Genomic DNA, 25,013 nt, shown 5'->3' on the forward strand with positions numbered 1-25,013 from the left:
ACCTTCAAATTTGGCAAAAGACAGATTCAAGCAGCTCAGTGTATCTCAATAGAATAAACTCAAAAAATCTACTCCCAAACAAACCAAATCAAACTGCCAAAAACTAAAGACAAGTATCTTGAAAGCAACTAGAGAAAAACAATTCATTTCATGATTTGAATAATATCAGACTTCTCATCAGAAATTGTGGAATCCAGAAGTAAAGAAATAACATTTTTAAAGTGCTTAAAGAGGGACATCTGCCTGGCTCAGTCAGTGGAGTGTGGGACTCTTGATCTCAGGATTGTACATTCATGCCTCACATCAGGTATAGAAATTGCTTAAAAATAAAATCTTTTTTTTTAAAGATTTTATTTAATTATTTGACAGAGATTACAAGTAGATGGAGAGGCAGGCAGAGAGAGGAGGAAGCAGGGTCCCTGCTGAGTAGAGAGCCCAATGGGGGGCTCGATCCCAGGACCCCGAGACCATGACCTGAGCCAAAGGCAGAGGCTTTAACCCACTGAGCCACCCAGGCACCCCCAAAATAAAACCTTTTTTAAAAAAATACTGAAAGAAAAAGCTGTAAACATATAGTCCTATATCCAATGATAATGTCTTTCAGGCATTAAAGAGAATAAAAATATTCTCATATAAAAAGAACTAAGCTAATTCATTTTTAGTAGATTTACTATTTTAAAAATTTTACTAAAAGAAGCTATTCGTGCAGAATGGAAATGATATACACATAAGTTTTTCTTTCTTTACAATTTTGGAATACAGTTTCTTCTAACAGACCGAAATACATACAGAATCTAGTATACTGCCTTGTTGTCTTTGCCTATCTGATTATATTCTCTTTTTTAAAGTCTTTTATAATTTTCATCTTTATAGTTACATTCTATCATTTCAATGTATTTAATTTTATTTTTGTATATATTTTGTATATTATATATCAAGATATATAAAAATTACATAATATATAATATAACATATATTTTTATATAATGTATATTATAATTTATAAATTTATATTTATAATATGAGTTAACATATAAATACATAAACAAAATATATTATGAATTTATTATATATCATATATAATACATATAATATAATATAGAATATAAACACACACACACACATATATACACATACCCCCTTTACCTTCTTTACAATTTTGGGATATAGTTTCTTCTAAAAAACAGACCAAAGCAAACACAGAGGATCCAATGTATTGCTCTGTTCTGCTCACCTCTCTCTCATTATATTCTCTCTTTCTCTCTCTCTCTTGTTGTTTGTTTGTTTCAGGTCTCTTCTGATTTGTTTAGTGTATATTTCTCTGGAGCATTTTTGCCATTTTAGTATTTTGTTCTCTCATTCATTTATTCTTCTCTGGATAGAATGACAACACAAAAAATCTCACCATGAGAAAAAGAGAACAAGAGGTAGTACCAATTGACAGGGACCTAATTAGTATGGATAGAAGTAAGATGTCAGAAGTAGAGTTCAGAATAATGATTATAAAATACTAGCTGGGTTTCAAAAAAGCATAGAAGACACTAGAGAATCCCTTTCTGGAGAAATAAAATCTTATCAAGTCAAAATCAAAACAGATGTTAATAAGATGCAATAAAAAATTGAGGCTCTAGCTGCTAGAATAAATGAGGCAGAACAGAGAATTAGTGATATAGAAGACTAAATGTTGGAGAATAAGGAAGCTGAGAAAAAGAGAGATAAACAACTACTCGATCACAATGGGAGAATTCAAGAGAGAAGTGATACGATCAGGTGAAAGAGTATTAGAATATTTAAGCTCCCATAAGAGGAGGAAGGGGGGCGCAGAAGGTATGTTGGAACAACTTATAGCAGGGAACTTCCCTAATCTGGGGATGGAAGCAGGCATTCAGGAGGCAAAGATAACACCTCTCAAAAATCAATAAAAATAGATCAATACCTCAACATATAATAGTGAAGCTTGCAAATCTCAGAGACAAAGAGAAAATCCTGAAAGCAGCTCAGGACAAGAGGTCCATAACCTACAAAGGTAGGAACATTAGGCTGGCAGCAGACATATCCACAGAGACATAGTAGGCCACAAAGGACTGGAATAATTCAGGGTGCTAAATGATAAAAATATGCAGCTAAGAATACTTGATCCAGGGGAGAAGAAGTAAGATGGAGGATAAGTAGGAGACTGAAATATCATCAGGTCCCAGGAGTTCAGCTAGATAGTTACCAAATCATTATGAACACCTATACAAACTCAACAGGAGATAGAAGAGAAGAGCAGCAATTCTAGGAACAGAAAATCGACCACTTTCCAGAAAGTAGGACATGCAGAGAAGTGAATGAAAAGCAACGGGAAGAAAGACCACAGGGGGAGGAGCTGGCTCACGGCAAGTGAGAGAGCAGCAGAGCACAAAATTGGAACTTTTAGAAGTCTGCTCCACTGAGGGAGGTCACTCCAGAGGCTAAGAGGGGGGTGGAGCCCTCACGGGGACAGTGTGGTGTCAGGATCCCCGGGATCACAGAAAGACCAGGGGTGCCTGAGTGTGGCAGAGCTCCCGGGTATTGGAACAGGGAAGCCAGCTATAGAGACGGAGCCCAGGAGTGCGCTCTCAGCTCAGTGTTACCTTAAACCATGATCCAAGGTACAGTCGGGCCAATGCTCTTCAAGCAGGGACTCCACAAGTGGAGGTTTCCAAGAGAGCGCCTCCTTCCTCTGCTGGGAGGAGCAGCGCGGGAGCATGCAGCAGGAAATTGCTGGGTTTGGAGAGTCCAAACGGGGCCATGCACCAGAGATAGAAACTCTCAGTCACAGGCTGGGTGAGCCTGAAGTAGGGTCAGAGACCAGGGAGATGGGATTGATTGACTGCTTTTCTCTGAGGGTGCACTGAGGAGTGGGGCCCTGAGCTCTTGGTTCCTATGGGCCAGAGATTTGGAGGCTGCCATCTTCATTCCCATCCTCCAAAGCTGTAAGAAAAGCATTCAGGGGACAAAAGCTACTGAGAGTGAACCCAAGCAGATTACTTAGCCTGGCCACCAATAAGGACGGTGCAATTCCGCCTCAGGCAAAGACATTTGAGAAACACTGCAATAGGCCCATCCCCCAGAAGATCAGCAAGAATATCCAGCCAAGACCAAGTTCACCGATCCATGAGAACTGCAGAACTCCTGAGTTAGGGGGAAGCAACAAAAATTCATGGTTTTTTTCTCATGATCCTTTAGTCTTTCAAAGCTAAATTTTTTTAATTTTATTTTTTTCTCACTCTATTTTTTTAACCTTTCTTATTTCCTATTTTAACATTTTTAAACTATTTTATCTTATCAGTACCTTTTTAAAAAAATCTTTTTAAGTTTTCATTGTTATAGTCATATTTTATCCCTTCATTTTAACCTTATTTTTTGTATACATATAGGCTTTTTTTCTTTAGAATTTTGGGATACAATTTCTTCTAACAGATCAAAATATACCCTAAATCTAGTGCATGACTTTGTTCTAGTCCCCAGCCTGATCACATTCTCTCTTCTTATTTCTTTTTCTAACCAACTTATCTTATCAATTCCATTTTTATAATCTTTTCAAATTTTCATCTTTACAGTAATATTCCATCTCTTCATTGTGTTTACCCTTATTTTTGTGTATACATATTTTTTTTCTTTAAAATTTTGGGAGGTAGTTTCTTCTAAGAGACCAGAATACACCCAAAATCAAGTGGGTGGCTCTGTTCTATTCACCAGTCTAATATATATATTTTTTTTATTTCTAATTTTTTAATTTTTAATTTTTTCCCCTTTTCATCTCAACCTGGTTTTGGGTCTCTTCTGATTTGGTTAAAAAATAAAAAATAAAAAAACTCAACACAAAAAAAAGAACCAGAGGCAGTACCGACATCTAGGGGCCTAATCAATACGGGCATGAGTAATATGTCAGAACTAGAGTTCAGAATGATGATGATCAAGGTGCTAGCTGGGCTTGGAAAATATTAGAGAATCCCTTTCTGGGGAAACAAAATCCATTTCTGAAGAAATAAAAGAACTAAAATCTAATCAAGTTGAAATTTAAAAAGCTATAAGTGAGGTACAATAAAAAATGGAGGCTCTTACTGCTAAGATAAATGAGTCAGAAGAGAGAATTAGTGATATAGAAGATCAAATGATGGAGAATAAAGAAGCTGAGCAAAAGAGAGACAACTACTAGACCACGAGGGGAGAATTCAAGAGATAAGTGATACCACAAGACAAAACAATATTAGAATATTTCGGATGCCAGAAGAAGAAGAAGAAAGAGGAAGAGAGGCAGAAGGTATATTGGAGCAAATTACAACAGAGAATTTCCGTAACATGGCAACGGGAAAAAGCATCAAAATCCAGGAGGCACAGAGACCCACCTCCAAATCAATAAAAATAGGTCCACACCCTGCCATTTAATAGTAAAACTTACAAGTCTTAGTGACAAAGAGAAAATCCTGAAAGCAACTCAGGACAAGAGGTCTGTAACCTACAATAACAGAAATATTAGATTGTCAGCAGAACTATCCACAGAGACCTGGCAGGTCAGAAAGGACTGGCATGATATATTCAGAGCACTAAATGGGAAAAATATGTAGCCAATAATACTATATACAGCTAGACAGTCACTGAAAATAGACAGAGAGATAAAAAGCTTCCAGAACAAACAAAAACTAAAAGAATTTGCAAACACCAAACCAGCCCTACAAGAAATACTGAAAGGGGTCTTCTAAGCAAAGAGAAAGCCTAAAAGTAACAGACCAGAAAGGAATAGGGACAATATATAGTAACAGTCACCAACAATGGCAATAAATTCATATCTTTCAATAGTTACCCTGAATGTAAATGGACAAAATGCCCCAATCAGACACAGGGTAACAGAACAGATAAAAAAAACAAAACCCATCAATACGCTGTCTACAAGAAACTCATTTTAGACCCAAAGACACCTCCAGATTTAAAGTGAGAGGATGGAAAACCATTTACCATGCTAACAGACATCAAATGAAAGCTGAGATGGCAATCCTTATATCAGATAAATTAGATTTTAAGCCAAAGACTATAATAAGAGATGAGGAAAGACACTATATCATACTTAAAGTGTCTGTCCAACAAGAAGATCTAACAATTTTAAATATCTATATCCCTAACATGGAAACAGACAATGATATAAACCAATTAATAACAAAATCAAAGAAACACATTGACAATAATACAATAATAGGGGCACCTGGGTGGCTCAGTGGGTTAAGCCACTGCTTTCGGCTCAGGTCATGATCTCGGGGTCCTGGGATCGAGTCCTGCATTGGGCTCTCTGCTCAGCGGGGAGCCTGCTTCTCTCTCTCTCTCTCTCTGCCTGCCTCTCTGTCTACTTGTGATCTCTCTGTGTCGAATAAATTTTTTTAAAAATCTTAAAAAAAAAATACAATAATAGTAGGGGACTTTAACACCCACCTCACCAAAATGGACAGATCATCTAAGCAAATGATCAACAAGGAAATAAAGGCCTTAAATGACACACTGGACCAGATGGACATCACAGATATATTCAGAACATTCCATCCCAAAGCAACAGAATACACATTCTTCTCTAGTGCACATGAAACATTCTCCAGATCACATCCTGGGTCATAAATCAGGTCTCAACTATTATCAAAAGATTGGGATATTTCCCTGCATATTTTCAGACCACAATACTCTGAAACTAGAATTCAATCACAAGAGGAAACTTAGAAAGAACTCAAATACATAGAGGCTAAAGAGCATCCTACTAAAGAATGAATGGGTCAACCAGGAAATTAAAGAAGAATTTTTTAAAAATTCATGGAAACAAATGAAAATGAAAACACAACTGTTCAAAATCTTTGGGAAACAGCAAAGGCTGTCCTGAGAGGAAAGTATATAGCAATACAAGCCTTTCTAAAGAAACAAGAAAGGTCTCAAGTACACAACCTAATCCTACACCTAAAGTAGCTGGAGAAAGAATAGCAAAGAAAGGCCTAAACCCAGCAGGGGAAGAGAAATCATAAAGATCAGAGCAGAAATCAATGAAATTGAAACCAAAAGAACAGTAACAAATCAACAAAACTGGGAGCTGGTTTTTTGAAAGAATTAATAAGATTGATAAACCCCTGGCCAGACTTATCAAAAAGAAGAGAAAGGACCCAAATAAATAAATCATGAATGAAAGAGGAGAGATCACAACCAACACCAAAGAAACAGAAACAATTATAAGAACATATTATGAGCAACTCTACTCCAACAAATTTGACAATCTGGAAGAAATGGATGCATTCCTAGAGACATATAAACTACCAAAACTGAACCAGGAAGAAATAGAAAACCTGAACCAGTAAGGAGATTGAAGCAGTCAGCAAAAATCTCCCAGCAAACAAGAGCCCAGGACCAGACGGCTTCCCAGGCGACTTCTACCAAACATTTAAAGAATTGATACCTATTCTCCTGAAACTGCTCCAAAAAAAGAAATGGAAGGAAAGCTAACAAACTCATTTTTTAGTCCAGCATTGCCTTGATCCCAAAACCAAAGACCCCATCAAAAAGGAGAATTACAGACCAATATACTTGATTAATACGGATGCAAAAATTCTCACCAAAATACTAGCCAATAGATTCCAACACTACATTAAAAGGACTATTCACAATAACGAGGTGGGATTTATTCCTGGGCTGCAAAGTTGGAAATCAATCTGGTGATACAATATCTGGATATCAATCAATGTGATATAATACATTAATAAAAGAAAGAACAAGAACCATATGATACTCTCAATAGATGCTGAAAAGGCATTTGAAAAGTACAGCATCCTTTCTTGATCAAAACTCTTCAAAGTGTAGGGATAGAGGGTACATACCTCAATATCATCAAAGCCATCTATGAAAAACCCACAGTGAATATCATTTTCAATGGGGAAAAGTGAGAGCTTTTCTCCTAAGGTCAAGAACACGGCAGGGATGTCCACTATCACCACTGCTATTCAACACAGTACCAGAAGTCCTAGCCTCACCAGTCAGACAGCAAAAAGAAATTAAATGCATCCAAATTGGCAAAGAAGTAAAATTCTCACTCTTTGCAGATGATATGATATTTTATGTGGAAAACCCAAAAGACTCCATTCCAAAACTGCTAGAACTCATAACGGGAATTTAGTAAAGTGTCAGGATATAAAATCAGTGCACAGAAATCAGCTGCATCTCCATACACCAACAGCAAGACAGAAGAAAGAAAAATTAAGGGGTCAATCCTATTTACAATTGCACCCAAAACCATAAGATACCTGGGAAGAAACCTAACCAAAGAGGCAACAAATCTGTACTCAGAAAACTATAAAGTACTCATGAAAGAAATTGAGGAAGACACAAAGAAATGGAAAAATGTTCCATGCTCATGGATTGCAAGAACAAATATTGTGAAAATGTCTATGCTACATAAAGCAATCTACACATTTAATGCAATTCCTATCAAAATACCATCAATTTTCTTAAAAAAAATGGAACAAATAATCCTAAAATTTATATGGAGTCAGAAAGACCAGGAACAGCCAGAGGAATGTTGAAAAAGAAAGCCAAAGCTGGTGGCATCACAATTCTGGACTTCAAGCTCTATTACAAAGCTGTAATCATCAAGACGTATGATACTGGCACAAAAACAGACACATAGATCACTGGAACAGAACAGAGAGCCCAGACATGGACCCTCAACTCTATGGTCAACTAATCTTTGACAAAGCAGGAAAGAATGTCCAATGGAAAAAAAAACCAGTCCCTTCAACAAATGGTGTTGAGAAAATTGGACAGCCACATGTAGAAGAATGAAACCGGACCATTTCCTTACACCACACACAAAAATAGAATCAAAATGGATGAAAGACCTCAATGTGAGACAGGAATCCAAAATCCTTGAGGAGAACACAGGCAGCAACCTCTTCGACCTCAGCAGCAGCAACTTCTTCCTAGAAACATTGCCAAGGGCAAGGGAAGCAAGGGTAAAAATGAACTACTGGGACCTCATCATGATCAAAAACCTTTGCACAGCAAAGGAAACAGTCAACAAAACCAAAAGACAGTTGACAGAATAGAAGAAGATGTTCGCAAATGACATATAAGATAAAGGGCTAGTACCCAAAATCTATGAAGAACTTATCAAACTCAACACCCAAAGAACAAATAATCCAATCAAGAAATGGGCAGAGAACATGAACAGACATTTCTGCAAAGAAGACATCTGGGTGGCCAACAGACACATGAAAAAGTGCTCCACATCACTCGGCATCAGGGAAATACAAATCAAAACCACAATGAGATACCACTTCACACAAGTCAGAATGGCTAAAATTAACAAGTCAGGAAATGACAGATGTTGGCAAGGATGCGGAGAAAGGGGAACCCTCCTACACTGTTGGTGGGAATGCAAGCTGGTGCAGCCACTCTGGAAAACAGCATGGAGGTTCCTCAAAAATTTAAAATAGAGGTACCCTATGACCCAGCAATCGCACTACTGAGTATTTACCCTAAAGATACAAATGTAGTGATCCGAAGGGGCATGTGCACCCAAGTGTTTATAGCAGCAATGTCCACAATAACCAAACTATGGTAAGAACCTAGATGTCCATCAACCAATGAATGAATAAAGAAAATGTGGTGTATATATATACAATGGGATACTATGCAGCCATCAAAGGAAATGAAATCTTGCCATCTGCAATAACATGGATGGAACTAGAGGGTATTACGCTTAGTGAAATAAGTCAATCAGAGAAAGACAATTATCATATGATCTAATATGAGGAATTTGAGAGGCAGGGCGGGGGTTATGGGGGGTGGCAAGGGAAAAAATGAAACAAGATGGGATCGGGAGAGAGACAAACCATAAGAGACTCTTAATCTTACAAAACAAACTGAAGGTTGCTGGGGGGTGGGGGATAGGGATAGGGTGGCTGGATTATGGACATTGGGGAGGGTGTGTGCTATGGTCAGTGCTGTGAAATGTGTAGGACTGATCATTCACAGACCTGTACCCCTGGGGCAAATAATACATTATATGTTAATAAAAATAATTTAATAAAAATAATCAAGCATATAAGGGTGCCTGGGTGAGTCAGTCAATTAAGCATTTGTCAGACTCTTGATTTCACCTCAGGTCATGATCTCAGGGTCATGAGACTGAGCCCCACATTGGGCTCCATGCTGGGTATGTAGGCTGCTTAGGATTCTCTCTTCCTCTGCCCTCCCCTGCATCTCCCTTTTAAATTAAATAAATGAATAAACAAATAAATATATTTAAGACCAAGCAAATAAATAAAAAAGACAATTTTTAATTCAAAGAGGGAAAAATTTCTGAGGAAAATAAAAGTAACCACAAGATACTATATAGCTCAGCTATGAACAGTGTTCACATAAACCTACTAGCATAAATTCTGAATTAAAACTTAATCAAACTACCATGTAACTATATTGGGAGGGTGGATAGGTATGGGAAGAGTAAGTGGATATGGTGGAGACAAGGAAGATAAAACAGCTAAATTCTTATTTTTCATAATTAGGAAGTTTACTATATCTACCCCAAATTTTAAAAATCAACAAGTAAAATTACAACATGTTTTTTTATTGTCATGAAGACAAATGTCAAGTAATTGTCTAAAATATTTAAAATGTTTGCCTCTGGAGAAGCTGAGGAAAGGAACAGATCAGAGACTGTTTTATTTGCAGTAAGCTTATTACAACTGTATAATCCTTAAAATTATATACATAGATAATCTTGGTCAAAAGATATTTGGACAAATTAGAGAAAGAATAAGGAATGACAAGATGTGCAATAGGAAGAGATTTTAAAAAGTACTTAATGAAGAAAAACTGAACTAAATCATGAATGATAGTGAAGAATATACTAAAAATGTTTAACTATCAGTATCAGGATGTTCAAATGACCCAAGATTTACAAATTAAATATCTTTTTTCAGTGTTACTATTTTGTTTTAAAGTTTACTTTGTGTTAAAAAATACTAAGGGAAAGATAAAAGTAGAAAATTAAGAGATATTTATGTAACCAATTTTATTTTATATTTTTTATTTATTTTTTTTATATTTTATTTATTTATTTGACAGACAGAGATCACAAGTAGGCAGAGAGGCAGGCAGAGAGAGAGGAGGAAGCAGGATCCCTGCTTAGCAGAGAGCCCGATGCGGGGCTTGATCCCAGAACCCTGGGATCATGACCTGAGCCGAAGGCAGAGGCTTTAACCCACTGAGCCACCCAGGCGCCCCTGTAACCAATTTTAATTAGGTATACTTAGGATATTAAACTTTACCTCCCTAATTTAAGAGAGCAATGGTTTCAGAGAAGGCTTTAAAACTCGTATGATAAAACCTATCAATGAAGGTTTAATTTAAAAACAAGTAATTTATAAACAAAGCTTATCATAGCAACAAGAGCTCACTTACAAAAACCCTCATACTGGTGCTGTAGTTCATCCAAAGTAAATATAATATCTCTAATATCAACCCTGTGGTTACCTGTAATAGAAAGAATAAGTTCAAACATTGTCTTTCTTTTTTTGAACATAAATATTACTTCCATCCTATTCTAATATGAAAATAACACGGAGATGTGTGGAATGCAGAGTGGAGGGCCAGCTATTATAGGTTTTGAATAATAACTGGAATTGTGAATTAATAATTCAGTACACATTGAAATGTAAGACGAAGACCATTATTTTCTTTTCTCCTTAATAAGAGTTTCCCGTCAAAAGAAATTAGTCACCTTTTAAGCCTGAAAGCTAGGTAATCAGGATAATATTTTAATAAAACACTTTTTCTGAGAGTTTACCATAGGTAGAATTTCAAGTTTTAATTCTTGTCTTCCTCACTAGATCATGAGCTCTTCAAGAGCAGAGAAGGTGTCATTTGTTTCCCCAATGCCTGGCAAAGTATCTACTTCCCAACACTTAAAAATTATTTTTTTAAGACTTTATTTATTTATTCATGAGAGACAGAGAGAGAGCGAGAGGCAGAGGGAGAAACAGGCTCCCTGCAGAGCAGGGAGCCCAATGCGGGACTCGATCCTATGACCCTGAGACCATGACCTGAGCCAAAGGCAGATGCTTAACCAACTGAGCCACCCAGGTACCCTTAAAAATTATTTTTGAATGAATAAAATAAACTGAAGGCTGTAAAGAATAATGCAATGTCCACATTGTGGATAGCAGAAAACCATTTATTTAGCATCTTCTATGTGTCTGGCACTCATAAGTATAGTTTCCTATCATTCCTGCCCTTGCCTTTGTCTAAGACCATTTTCCTTCTTAGATAGTATATGACAGAGTATGGGTTCAGAGGCAGTGACCTTAAATAGGTCATTCCAATTGCGCACAGAGGTAGAAAATGCTTTTCCCAATAGTTCTTGCCTCCAAATGTTTGACTTTGCTTGACATCCAAGGTGAAAAAGACCAGGAGCTGACTTCCCTACCTATAAAAACACTAGGTTTATTCTTCCGTCTATGCATAAGAAATCAACTGCTCAATTACTTGCATAAGCAAAGACCCTGAAAAAAACGCAAGCTTTTAATGTGCCTTTTGAGTCAAAGAAGAATTATACACAATATAGTTTTGGTGTTGGGTAGGTTTGATTCATTCTGATTTTTGAAAATTGGTAAGCTGCATCAGGTGCAGGCCTTTAAATTACTGCAAAGCAAGGTAAGTATTTGACCCAATCGAAGAATTGCTAGACCAATTGATGCTAAGTTGTCTTCTGATTAGGAACTGTTTCTTACATTCTGTTTTTTTATTTCCTTGGTATTTAATCTCATTCTCTTCTTGATTTTGGTACTAACACCCCCCTTAGTCTCCACAGGGAATTCCTGGCACTTACTGTAGATTGAGTCCATGTCCTAAGTTCTTAGATCATAGCTTAAGTCCTAAAATAATTCAAGGCTTCAGCCCTCAAACTCTTGAATTTGATGAGTGAAAAGTACTCTGTTGGACTATATATAAATTAATCCAATGGAGAAGGACATATTGTCTATATCCACTCTCCACTTAAAAAACTGCCTTATCTGGAAAGAGGTTCAGTATCAACCAGTGAGAATGCAGTAGCTAACTATAGATTAACTAGCTCTTGCTCAAAATTTATTTCTTGCTTCTATACAAAAATAGATCTATCACAAACCTCCCAAACAAATATTATCTATTTAAATAGTCCCTGGTGGCCAAAGAAGCATTACAGAATCTGAAATTACTATTTTGGCTCCTATCTGGTTTATCAGAACCTTAATGAATAATTCCTAGTTAAGACTGAGGCAATCAGTATAGTTATAGACACAATTTATTTCATAAGGTAAGTTCAAAACAGCCTCCCATTCTCATATACATACTTCAGGGGGAAATTCAACCTAGAAAATATAAATATCTAGTGTGGAAAAAAAATATCCTAATCATCAAGGTCATATTCAGGGCAACATTACTTTGAAGGTGTTAAGTGACTATTAATACTGTATTTCCACAATCTTCACAACAGTTCCACAATATTAAAAACCTCGTCTATCAAAAAAATACACTAGTCACTACTTTTCACCCAGTTAAATTATCAGATTACTAATCACCATGAGAGAAAAAAAAACTACTGCACCAAAATATCCTATTTCAAAAACAAAACTACCTGACACTCCCAGAACTCTCACCAAGTTATTTCCCATATTTCTCTTGCCATATCTTAATGAAGCAAATGCTTTTTGGACTTCCTTGCAAATTCCAATGGCGTAATTCTTTCCTCTCATTGTGAATACTCATAAAGATGAACATATTCTCCACATATCATTATTACTCAAAAAAACCAAAGCAAATACAAAAACAAGAAGTTAAAACAGTATCTAAAACAGGGTGTGTTTATGCCTTCTACTAGTTCTATCACTCCTTACTTCAAAATTCTGTTACAGAAGAATGCATATCTCCTACCTAGGTAATCCAAGAATTCTGGCATTCTGGGGTCTTTGGCATTCTTTCCTTTAATATTTAAGGTAAATAGTTCAGACCCCAGACCATACATGATATGAACATAAATCAGTACTCCCTCCAAAATTTGAGGATTCCTGAGTGTTTTATACTCTCGCAATTGATGTGTATTTCTTCTACTCCCCTGGACTCTCGATCTCACTTACATCATCATATTCTATAGGTGCTATAAATCTCTCCACCCCAAGCCTACCTAACACAGAACCTACAGATCTTTATCCTTTAAATACCCACCAACACTACTAACACAAGGCTATTGTACATAACCAACTTTTACTAGACAACTTGCAATTAATGGGAGTAAGGGAGTTCTTTATAGTACAAAAAGCAACATCAAACTATTGTCCCGAGGTCTATAGTTACTCTCTACTGATTACAGGACCCCCAATCCACTCTTAGCTGCCCTCAATCTTCTTCCTCCAGCTGCCAATTAGCCACTATGGTAATCTAAATTCCTGTTGTTTACTTACATAGAGTACTTTACCTTACCTTTTTGCTCAAACTAGGTGTCTCCCAATAGGCTTTAACTTCCATAATCAAACAAACCTATTAAAATGATTTTCCTAGTGAAAAGACAAGGACCTTCCCTGTGAGGAATTTTATCTTAGGTCACAACCAACTTATCAAAATGACATAGTGAAGAAATCTTGTTCTCTCTGGTTACGGGAGATGGAGTAAAGGGTGAGACTTATTAACTCATTCAACATGTATTTGTTGAGCAGTTAATATGTACCATAAGCACTGTACTAATAGGTACTGAGGATACAATAGTGAGCAAAAAGTAGACATGATATCTGCTTTCCTGGTGCTCTTATTTGAGATACAGATCTTAATAAAACAATAAGAAATAAAAATTGCAATTGTGGTTAGGCCTATGAGAGTGATATGAGAATCTGAGCTCAATAGAGAAGTCATGGAAACATCCCAAAAGAGTTGAGTTTAAATCTAAAGTAGAAGTAGGAATTAACTAGGAGGAGCAGAATGTTCCAGGGAAAGAAAAGAACACATGCAAAGGCTATGGCAGGAGGAGGCATGGCATACAACCGAAAATCTGTGAAGGCACAGTAAGCAAAACAGAATGTGGTCTGCGACAAAGCTGGAGACCTACCGTAAAGGCCAGATATTGCAAACCCTTGACCACAACATTAAAGGGTTCTTCATCCCAAGAAGTATTTTTAGATTTTGTGTAGGGAGGTAACATGATGAGATGTGTATTTTTTAAAAAGAAGATTATTCTGACTATAATGCAAAGGGGGAAAGACCAGATATGGGTGGACTTGAGCCCTAAAGACTATTTAATAATATGGCTTGATTAATCTTTAAAATCCATATTTTATGGATATCTTCATTCCTCAGAACATCCCTCCACTTATGTCTACCAACCCAGAACCCACCATAAATGACTACCTGGTAAAATCCATGTAGCCTGGGGTGCCTGGGTGACTCAGTCAGTTAAACGACCAACTGTTGATTTTGACTCAGGTCATGATTTCAGGGTTGTGAGATTGAGTCCCATGTCAGGCTCTATGCTGGGTGTGGAGTCTGCTTAAGATTCTCTGTCTGCCCCTCTGATTCTTCTCCCTCTCAAAAAAAAAAGAAAAAGAAAGAAAGGAAGGAAGATAGAAAAGAAAAGGAAAGGAAAGGAAAGAAAAGAAAAAAAGAAATCCATGCAGCCTGGTTCTATTTCACACCACATTTCAGCAACCAAAGGCACCCTATAAAGCTACCACTAACAAGTGACAAAAACCAGTGGAAGTCCATTGAAAGGATGTCATGTCTGATTATTTTTCTGCCATATTTATACAAACTATTCCCTCAGTCTAAAATATCTTTCTCATTTTTCATTACCACCTTCAACCAATTAACCCCTACTGATCCTTCAAGATTTAGATCAGATATAACATCCTTTGATAATCTTTCCCTGGTGCTTTCAGGATACATTTGCAGCCTATCTACATTCTATAATAGTATTTGCTATACAACATTATAATTCTCATTTTACTTGACTCCTTCCACACTAGAATGTGAGGTCCTTTGGAATAAAAAGTGTGTTCTATTCATCTGTGTATCACCTAGCACAGTTCCAAGCACAGTAGATATTAAATGACTAAATGAATGGATAATCAAAGAATCAATAATTTATCAGTCCACTATTATCAGCCACCCCCTCATGACATGTAAACATGTACTACAAAACATCTGCTAAATATATTTGTAATGTTTAAAAGATATCTACATTTTGCAGAGTAACTGAATAACATAGGAAGATTATGTAATCAAAGCTATCTAAAAAAATTTTTAATTCAAGAAATTTAGGTCTCCAAACTTGTGAAACCAATGCCCTTCACACTACAGAAACTATCTCTACACAGACAAGAAATAACTACTGGAAAAGAGAGTTAAATTTGAAAAGAAAATAAATCCATTTTTCTCTTGGATTTTTACCAAACATACCAGAATACAATTTTAGAAATTTCTCATTTAATTTTCCTAGGCTATCTCTTACCATAAGACATCAGTAAGCAGTGATGATGGCAAAAAGGCAAGAATCAAGAAGAAAAAGGAGAAATAAAGGGTAAATCTGAAAATTGATATCCAAGAAAGATATATACACATATTAATTCAAATAACTCACTGTCTATACTAGCATGTTTTATCACTTCCTGAAAAGTTTCAGGGATTACAGGGATATCCATGCTATCCAAAACAGCAGCCAGTTCTTCAGTGGCAACTCGACCACTTTTTATCCTACAGAAAATCTTCAAGGCATTCTGGAATGCTGCAAAAATGCAATAAAAAAAGAAATTATTTTACCATAAGAACCAACAGCTTTTCTTGGAGGAGCTAATTTTGTGTCAATAATCTACCACAGGAAAATAACATGGGCATAGGGTTTTCTAAAATTTTACTTGCAGGTAGGCATTTGCTCAATTCTGACATTCTTTGTAAAAAATACAATTTTTGCTATTATCACTAGTGATATGATATTAGCAATAATAGCTGGCATTTACTGAATGCTATTTATATGTTGAGCATTGTGCTAAAATCTATGAGCATTGTGCTAAAAGGTATGGGTTCTTTCATTATAGCATATTCACCTCTTAGTTAAAACTTTTAACTGAAATAATTTCTTACCAGCGGTATAATCTATAATAGCAGGGCAGCTTAAACCAAAATTTGAAAGCATCATTAATTGCTTAAAAATGTCATTTAGAAAAAATAGTATAAGAGGAGAATGGAATAGATCACAAAATTTCTCTTTAGATTTTTTTATCATATTACAAAGAATTGAGCAGTGGTTTAACCACTACTGAAAGAACTTCTGTTTCTCCACAGAAACTTCATTTTAAAAAAAAAAAAAAAAAGAGAGAGAGAAAGAAAGAGGCTTCATTTTCTTATGCTAACATAAGTATCAAAAGTACTGGAAAGAACACAGAGAGAATTTTTCCTACACAAATGTCTTTCTTAAAACCTAAACAGATTGATACCTGGTCCTAATGCTGAATTTAAGTGCTCCTCAGAACACTGCATCCCTCAATTTAATTTGATAAGGAAACACAATTCCCATAATCAATTCCAGAGAGCAAACCACTTTATAGTCAGACCACATTTCTTGGAATTCAGGCTATAACAAGCATAATGATCCAAAAGGTTTTAGATTTGCACAGGAGGAAGAACTGGGCATTATTCATTTATTCAACTAGTAGTTATTGATCAAATGAGCAAAAGTGGCAGAGGAAGGATGCCTGAGAATCCTCTCCTCCATAAAAGCAATGAGAACACTGGCAAAAGTTGTCAGAATCAACTTTTCCCAAAAACTCTTGATATAAATCAAAGGATTACAGCAATCCAAAGAGTGTTTTTTCAAGAAAAATGGCTGAATCTCAGTAATAGTGAACTTTGTGGCATTTTAACTTGTCATATTCCCATATCATCATCCCAGCTTCCCAGGAATATTTAAAACTGAGAGCCTATAATCATGCTGAAAAACAGGAGCCTGGCAGCCAATGGGAAAGAATGAGGTTAAATTTCTTCAAAGCCCCATTCCCTAAGAACTGTCATTATTAGACCTGTTTGGTGGTTCTGTGGAAGACCCTACTTGCAAAACTGTCCTTATTTTACCTGACTCAAAGCTTGCCCAGTGCAGAGTCTTTTCCCTGGGAGTACTCATTAAAAACAATCAGAGGCAATTAGTTAACATTATGACTGCCTGAAGTGGTAGGTAACAGTTGGAACAAGCACCGGGTGTTATATGTAAGTGATGAATCACTAAATTTCCCTCCTGAAGCCAATATTACATTAGATGTTAACTAATTAGGATTTAAATAAAACTTGAAACAACAACACAAAGACAGATTCTGAAGCCCTGGTCTTCAATGCTACTGCTACTCTTCCAATAGCATACTGATTTTAAAAAGTCAAATAAACCCACAACTGTACAAAGAATAAAGATAAAAGCAACATAAATTTCCCAGCCAGGGCATGCAAAAATAATGTATTTTGATTAATATCCTACTTGGATACCTTTCTATGTCTCTTTACACACATCGATGACTGTGAACATTTCACCCAAATAAAACAGTAGATATAGTCTACTATCTTTCCACTCAGAAATTTCTAAGTCAATAAAAGCAGCTGGAGCAAACAAAAGGCTAGCAAACAGCTTAAAAGGAAAATCTGGGAAATGAGATGTCCATAGAGGCTTTTGAAAGTGCCAACATATTCCTGAACATCTAGATGGCCATCCATCTATGGCACACATGGATAGGGCCATACCCAGGAAAACCTGAACAGGTCCTGAACTCTCACCTCTGGCTTACCTTGAGGATACACATAAGCAGGAAGTGAAGGCTAAGGAAGAGTTGAAAACTATCTGAGTGTGGAAGGCATGCCCCAGTGCATGCACATAGTCCCTCTGGTTCTCTTCTACCTAATAATTGACAACTAATTTTGCCTTATAAAGACATCATAAAGATACAGGCACACATATAAATATAAACTATAATACAAAAATAAATATATATAAAATATAAAAATATTAAAAAGTTATATTCATTGTGAAACTGTTTATAATACTAAGATAATTAGAACAATTAAATATTCAATAATAAAGGACTAGTTAAATAAATCATAGTATATCTGCATTCTTCAGATACCATGCAGCTATTAAAAAGTAATAGGCTGGGGCTGCCTGGGTGGCTCAGTGGGTTAAGCCTCTGCCTTCAGCTCAGGTCCTGATCTCAGGGTTCTGGGATCGAGTCCCACATCGGGCTCTCTACTAGGCAGGGAGCCTGCTTCCTCCTCTCTCTCTCTCTCTCTCTCTGCTTGTGATCTCTCTCTCTGTCGAATAAATAAAATCTTTAAAAAAAAAATTAAAAAAAATAAAAAAAATTAAAAAAATAAAAAAAAAAAAAAGTAATAGGCTGGGACGCCTGGGTGGCTCAGTTGGTTAAGCAGCTGCCTTCGGCTCAGGTCATGATCCCAGCGTCCTGGGATTGAGTCCCACATCGGGCTCCTTGCTCATCAGGGAGCCTGCTTCTCCCTCTGCCTCTGCCTGCCATTCTGTCTGCCTGTGCTTGCTCTCTCTCCCTCTCTCTCTCTCTGACAAATAAATAAATAAAATCTTTAAAAAAAAAAAAAAGTAATAGGCTGACCTACACCAACTGGCATGGAAAATCTTCTAAGACATATTATTCAGTTCAAAAAAAAATCATGCTAGACAACAATATATTTGGCATGATCCCTTTGTCTTCAAGTAGAAGATAATTCTATTTTTCCCTTCTATTTTCTTGGGTCTCTTGATTCCTAACTGTATGCTTGATTTTTTCACTTGCCTCTGTAGATTTCGTCCTCTTATTCTCCTCTGCCTAGTAACTGATAACTCATTTTGTCTTACAAAATATATAAGTATGTATATATACATATAGATTCATAATTGCACATAAAAAGATTCTAAAGTCAACATTAAATTAACAATCTAAGAAGGATTAAAGAGGGTCTTTTACATATTTTTTATATTTTGCTTGGATATTTTATAAAAATAGCATATTCAAGGATTAGGCATATTGTTTTAAGAGGTGAAAAAGAAACTTGGGACTTTGTTAGTCTCAAAACATTTGACAGTAAACAAAAATAAGGTCAAAATAGCAATCTGGGACTTGAAAAACAAAGGAATACATGGCAGCTAAACTTTGGCTTGAAAAGTAGGCAGCACTTAGGAAACCAAACATACATATACATCTATAGTCAAGGAAAAAACCTTGGTTTTCAAGATGACATAGGAGAACCAGGAGAAACCCAATACTATAGGAGTTAAGCAAAATGTCAAGTAGGAAGTAAGGATTAACAAAAGAAAAGCAAGCCAAGCATTATATCTATATTGTTAATTGCTGCATATAGTAGGCATTTAATAACATTTATTACATTAAGAAATACATAAACATTAAAGTTTTTCTAGCCTTTTGCTTGCTTATCCAGTTATATGAAGACTATCACATTCATACATCCTTGATTCTAAGAAAATACAGTGAGGTTGACTACAAAAATATGTAATCCCAAGAACTGATTATAGGAACTTGATCTTGCCTAATGGAAAAACCAAGGAACTGGCTTTTGTTGAGTTGTGTTGTGTTGTGTTGTGTTTTAAACCAAGGAACAGTTAAAATTAGGTCATGAACACTATCAGACGGAAGCACCGTTTCTATCACTAACATGAATAGTTCTTCCTATCACGTTCTTTGCAATTTATATGTAGTATAAACTAAAAGTTGTTAGGATATCCATCAGTATATGAAATTTTGGGAGAGAAATATAAGCAGTGCAGAGGGTACTGTTAAGCTATAGAAGAAAACAGACATGTTTGAGACTTCAAAGAGAAAAAAAGAAAAACACACATGAACAAAGGTGTGGAAATAAAAATGAAATTGGTAATATTTTTGATTAACTGGAGCATGGGGTTCTTCCCTGGAAAAGACCCTACAGAGAAAGGAGGAATGGCAAGCAAAATTATGAAGAGGTGAGGACGCCAGGCATAAGAGTTTGGACTTCATTCATTTAATCATAGAAAGAACATCTAAATTTTTGAGCAGCAAAATGACATGACAAAAATCACATTAAGAAAACTAATCTATTCCTGGGCTGCAATGTTGGTTCAACATCCACAAATCAATGTGATATGATACATTAATAAAAGAAAGAATAAGAACCATATGATACTCTCAATAGATGCTGAAAAGGCGTTCGAAAAGTACAGCATCCTTTCTTGATCAAAACTCTTCACAGTGTAGGGATAGAGGGTACATTCCTTAATATCATCAAAGCCATCGATGAAAAACCCACAGCGAATATTATTCTCAATGGGAAAAAAAATGAGAGCTTTTCCCCTAAGGTCAAGAACATGGCAAAGCCTCTGCCTTTGGCTCAGGTCATGATCCCAGGGTCCTGGGATCGAGCCCCACATCGGGCTCTCTGCTCAGCAGGGAGCCTGCTTCCTCCTGCCTCTCTGCCTACTTGTGATCTCTGTCTGTCAAATAAACAAATAAAATCTTTTTTTAAAAAAGGGGGGGTGTGCCTGGGTGGCTCAGTGGGTTAAAGAACACGGCAGGGATGTCCACTATCACCACTGCTGTTCAACATAGTACTACAAGTCCTAGCCTCAGCAATCAGACAACAAAAAGAAATTAAAGGCATCTGAATTGGCAAAGAAGTCGTCAAACTCTTACTCTTTGCAGATGATATGATACTTTATGTGGAAAACCCAAAAGACTGCACCCCAAAACTGCTAGAATTCATACAGGAATTTAATAAAGTGTCGGGATATAAAATCAGTGCACTGAAATCAGTTGCATTTCTATACACCAAAAAGACAGAAGAAAGAGAAATTAAGGAGTCAATCCCATTTACAATTGCACCCAAAACCATAAGATACCTAGGAATAAACCTAACCAAAGAGACAACGAATCTGTACTCAGAAAACTATAAAGTACTCATGAAAGAAACTGAGGAAGACACAAAGAAATGGAAAAATGTTCCATGTTCATGGATTGCAAGAACAAATATTGTGAAAATGTCTATGCTTCCTAAAGCAATCTATACATTTAATGCAATTCCTATCAAAATACCATCAATTTTCTTCAAAGAAATGGAACAAATAATCCTAAAATTTATATGGAGTCAGAAAGACCAGGAATAGCCAGAGGAATGTTGAAAAAGAAAGCCAAAGCTGGTGGCATCACAATTGGAATTGGTGGAAATCACTTCAAGCTCTATTACAAAGCTGTAGTCATCAATCAAGACAGTATGGTACTGACACAAAATCAGACACATAGATCACTGGAACAGAACAGCAAGCCCAGACACGGATCCTCTCAACTCAATGGTCAACTAACCTTCAACAAAGCAGGAAAGAATGTCCAATGGAAAAAAGTCTCTTCAACAAATGGTGTTGAGAAAATTGGACAGCCACATGTAGAAGAATGAAACTGGGCCATTTCCTTACACCACACACAAAAATAGACTCAAAATGGATGAAAGACCTCAGTGTGAGAGGAAATCCATCAAAATCCTTGAGGAGAACACAGGCAGCAACCTCTTCGACCTCAGCTGCAGCAACTTCTTCCTAGAAACATCACCAAAGGCAAAGGAAGCAAGGCCAAAAATGAACTATTGAGACTTCATCAAGATCAAAAGCTTTTGCACAGCAAAGGAAACAGTCAACAAAACCAAAAGACAGCTGACAGAAAGGGAGAAGATATTCACAATTGACATATCAGATAGAGGGCTAGTACCCAAAATCTATAAAGAACTTATCAAACTCAACACCCAAAGAACAAATAATCCAATCAAGAAATGGGCAGAGGACATGAACAGACATTTCTGCAAGAAGACATCCGGATGGCCAACACACCACACATGAAAAAGTGCTCCACATCACTCGGCATCAGGAAAATACAAATCAAAACCACAATGAGATACCACTTCACACCAGTCAGAATGGCTAAAATTAACAAGTCAGGAAATGACGGATGTTGGCAAGGATGCGGAGAAAGGGGAACCCTCCTACACTGTTGGTGGGAATGCAAGCTAGTGCAGCCACTCTGGAAAACAGCATGGAGATTCCTCAAAAAGTTAAAAATAGAGGTACCCTATGACCCAGCAATCGCACTACTAGGTATTCACCCTAAAGATACAAATGTAGTGATCTGAAGGGGCATATGCACCCAAGTGTTTATAGCAGCAATGTCCACAATAGCCAAACTATGGAAAGAACCTAAATGTCCATCAATAGATGAATAAATAAAGATGTGGGGTGTGAACACACACATACATACAATGGAATACTATGCAGCCATCAAAAGAAATGAAATCTTGCCATCTGCAATAACATGGATGGAACTAGAGGGTATTATGCTTAGTGAAATAAGTCAATCAGAGAAAGACAATTATATGATCTCTCTGATATGAGGAATTTGAGAGGCAGAGTGGGGGTTCTGGGGGATAGGGAAGGAAAAAATGAAAACAAGATGGGATCGGAAGGGAGACAAACCATAAGAGACTCTTAATCTCACAAAACAAACTGAGGGTTGTCGGGGGGAGGTGGGCAGGGAGAGGGTGGTTGGGTTATGGACATTGAGGAAGATATGTGCTATGGTGAGTGCTGTGAAGTGTGTAGGACTGATGATTCACAGACCTGTACCCCTGGGGCAAATAATACATTATATGTTAATAAAAATAATTAATTAAAAAAAAGAAAAGAAAACTAATCTAGGGCATCTGGGTGGCTCAGTCAGTTAAACGTCTGCCTTTGGCTCAGGTCATGATCCCAGGGTCTGGGGATCAAGTCCCACACTGGGCTCCCTGCTCAGTGGGGAGCCTGCTTCTTCCTCTCACTCTGCCTGCTGCTCCCCTTACTTGTGCTGTCTCACTCTCTCTCTCAAATTAAACAAAATCTTTGAAAAGAAAATTAATCTAGCAGTTGTGTGCATCCAATGGAGATTAAAGAAAGAAAATTAGGTACCATGCAAGGGATCCACATTTTTCAGTGCCTTTTATGAAACAACTCATGTCTAATTTTTTTCAACCTAGACTACTGGGGGAAAATACTGAAAACATTCTGAAAGGGGTGCCTGGGTGGCTCAGTCCTCAGGCATGTGCATTCAGCTCAGGTCATAATCCCAGGGTTCTAGGATGGAGCCTCACATCAGGATCCCCGTTCAGTGGGAAGCCTGCTTCTCCCTCTCCCACTCCCCCTGCTTGAACACCTGCTCTTGCTATCTCTCTGTCAAATAAATCAAATCTTTAAAAAAAAATCTGAAAAAAATTTAAATTCATATAACCACCCCACCTTAAATTCAGTTACAATCACAATCATTCTCTTCCATAATTTTGAAGAATCATATTTTTTACCTGGATCCTGAGAGACCAAATAACAAACATCGTTCACAGCCTTAAGGAAATCTGAAAAGTCCAGCATTCCATTAACTGTAATAATGGTTCAAAAACAGAGTGAAAAAAAAAACTGCATTAGCATACTAAGAATATGAGATAAAAATGCAAACTAAAAATGTGAATAGAATTAACTGATATTAGAATACCATAGTCTATACACAAGAGTAGTCAACATTAACATTAAATATAGAATGTAAAAAGAAAATATACTCAAAAAAGTACATATTGTAATTATATAGTAGTGCTCCACAATAATAAGAATGATACAGACTAGAATTAAACATACTGCAGTGCTCTTTGCTCAAAGCTCTAATTTTTATATTTGTAATTAGATGCAAAAAAAAATCATGCAACATGTCAATTTTATATACATAATGGTGTTAACGTGAAAGAATAGGATTGATTTTAATGCCCTCCTATACCAGTGGTTTTGGGGGAGACTGTGGATCCAGTTGAAATTCTAATGAAAGCTTTGCCTCACATTGTTCCATCACCCTCTCTCCTCTCCTCCTTTCCACTCTTGCTCTCACTCTCGCTCTAATTACATACACATACACACAAAATACATTAAAACAAATGCACAAAATATTGCACAATATTAAACCAATCCTTACCCCCAAAAGTTATCTCATTTCTCAAGCAAAAAGTAATGCCTATTTCTTAAAAGAAGAAAAAAAGATATCTAAATTATACAAATGAAAATGTCAGTAAGAATTTTTTGATTGGCTTGCATGAGAAGTTGAAATTATGACTTTTTTGCATGATAACGCACAGGTCATGTCTAATAGCAACTAGAGCTGAAAACCCAGATTTACAAAGTGTGATAAAACACAGAATCAGGATTCTTAAATCCCATTTTCTAGACAAGCATAGATCTGTGTCAAGGAACATCTGAATTTTTCAAGATTCTGCAAGTTAAATAACTATGAAGTCATTTCCCTCTTAGTAAATATGGCCAACTTTGAAAGGGTTTATCTATTTCTGAAGAAATGATTATAAACCCAAAATTCCATTTAATATCATCTGAACCAAGTAACTTATAAAAGAACATTTCAGGGCTTCTAGTGGTCTGCAGGCTTTTACCATCAGAGAAATTGACAAGGCTTAGTTGTTCTCATTTCTAAACCACAGAAACTCTTTTTCTAATATCAGAAAGTTTGTCAAGTTGTCTGCCTCAAAACTTCTTTTTCAGAATAATAACTTGAGAGTGGCTTCTCCTTCAAAAACAATGAAACAACTGCACAAATTTCAATCAACTACTTTGACTAGTTTTCTGATTTCTATGTGATCTAGAGTTAAACAAAAACCTTTTGGATAAAACATCAAAAACACAATCTATAAAATAAATAATTGTAGACTAGACTTCCTCAGAAGTATGAACTTACACCTTTTGAAAGACATTCTTCAAAAAATGAAAAGACAAGTCATACACTAGAAGAATGTATTTACTAATCATATCCAGGAAAGAACTCATATTCAGAATATATACTTTCAAAATGCAATAAGAATACAAACATATTTTTAATGGGCAAAAGATAAATAGATAGCAA

At 36.4% G+C, this 25,013-nt stretch overlaps 1 protein-coding gene across 1 annotated transcript in view; it reads right to left on the reverse strand.

Annotated features, from left to right (window-relative positions):
• LOC111158199 (EF-hand calcium binding domain 13) overlaps positions 1–25,013 on the reverse strand; it is a 91,324-nt gene that overhangs the window by 45,469 nt on the left and 20,842 nt on the right. Inside the window, exons 7-8 of the mRNA XM_022520115.1 lie at positions 15,653–15,796; positions 10,453–10,524 (exon numbers count right to left, since the gene is read on the reverse strand). Of these exons, the coding sequence (XP_022375823.1) occupies positions 10,453–10,524; positions 15,653–15,796 (216 nt within the window). The remainder of the gene's footprint in view (positions 1–10,452; positions 10,525–15,652; positions 15,797–25,013) is intronic.

Source organism: Enhydra lutris, unplaced genomic scaffold (assembly GCF_002288905.1).
Source record: "Enhydra lutris kenyoni isolate GAN:26980312 unplaced genomic scaffold, ASM228890v2 scaffoldscaffold57, whole genome shotgun sequence".
NCBI classification, from domain to species: Eukaryota; Metazoa; Chordata; class Mammalia; order Carnivora; family Mustelidae; genus Enhydra; species Enhydra lutris.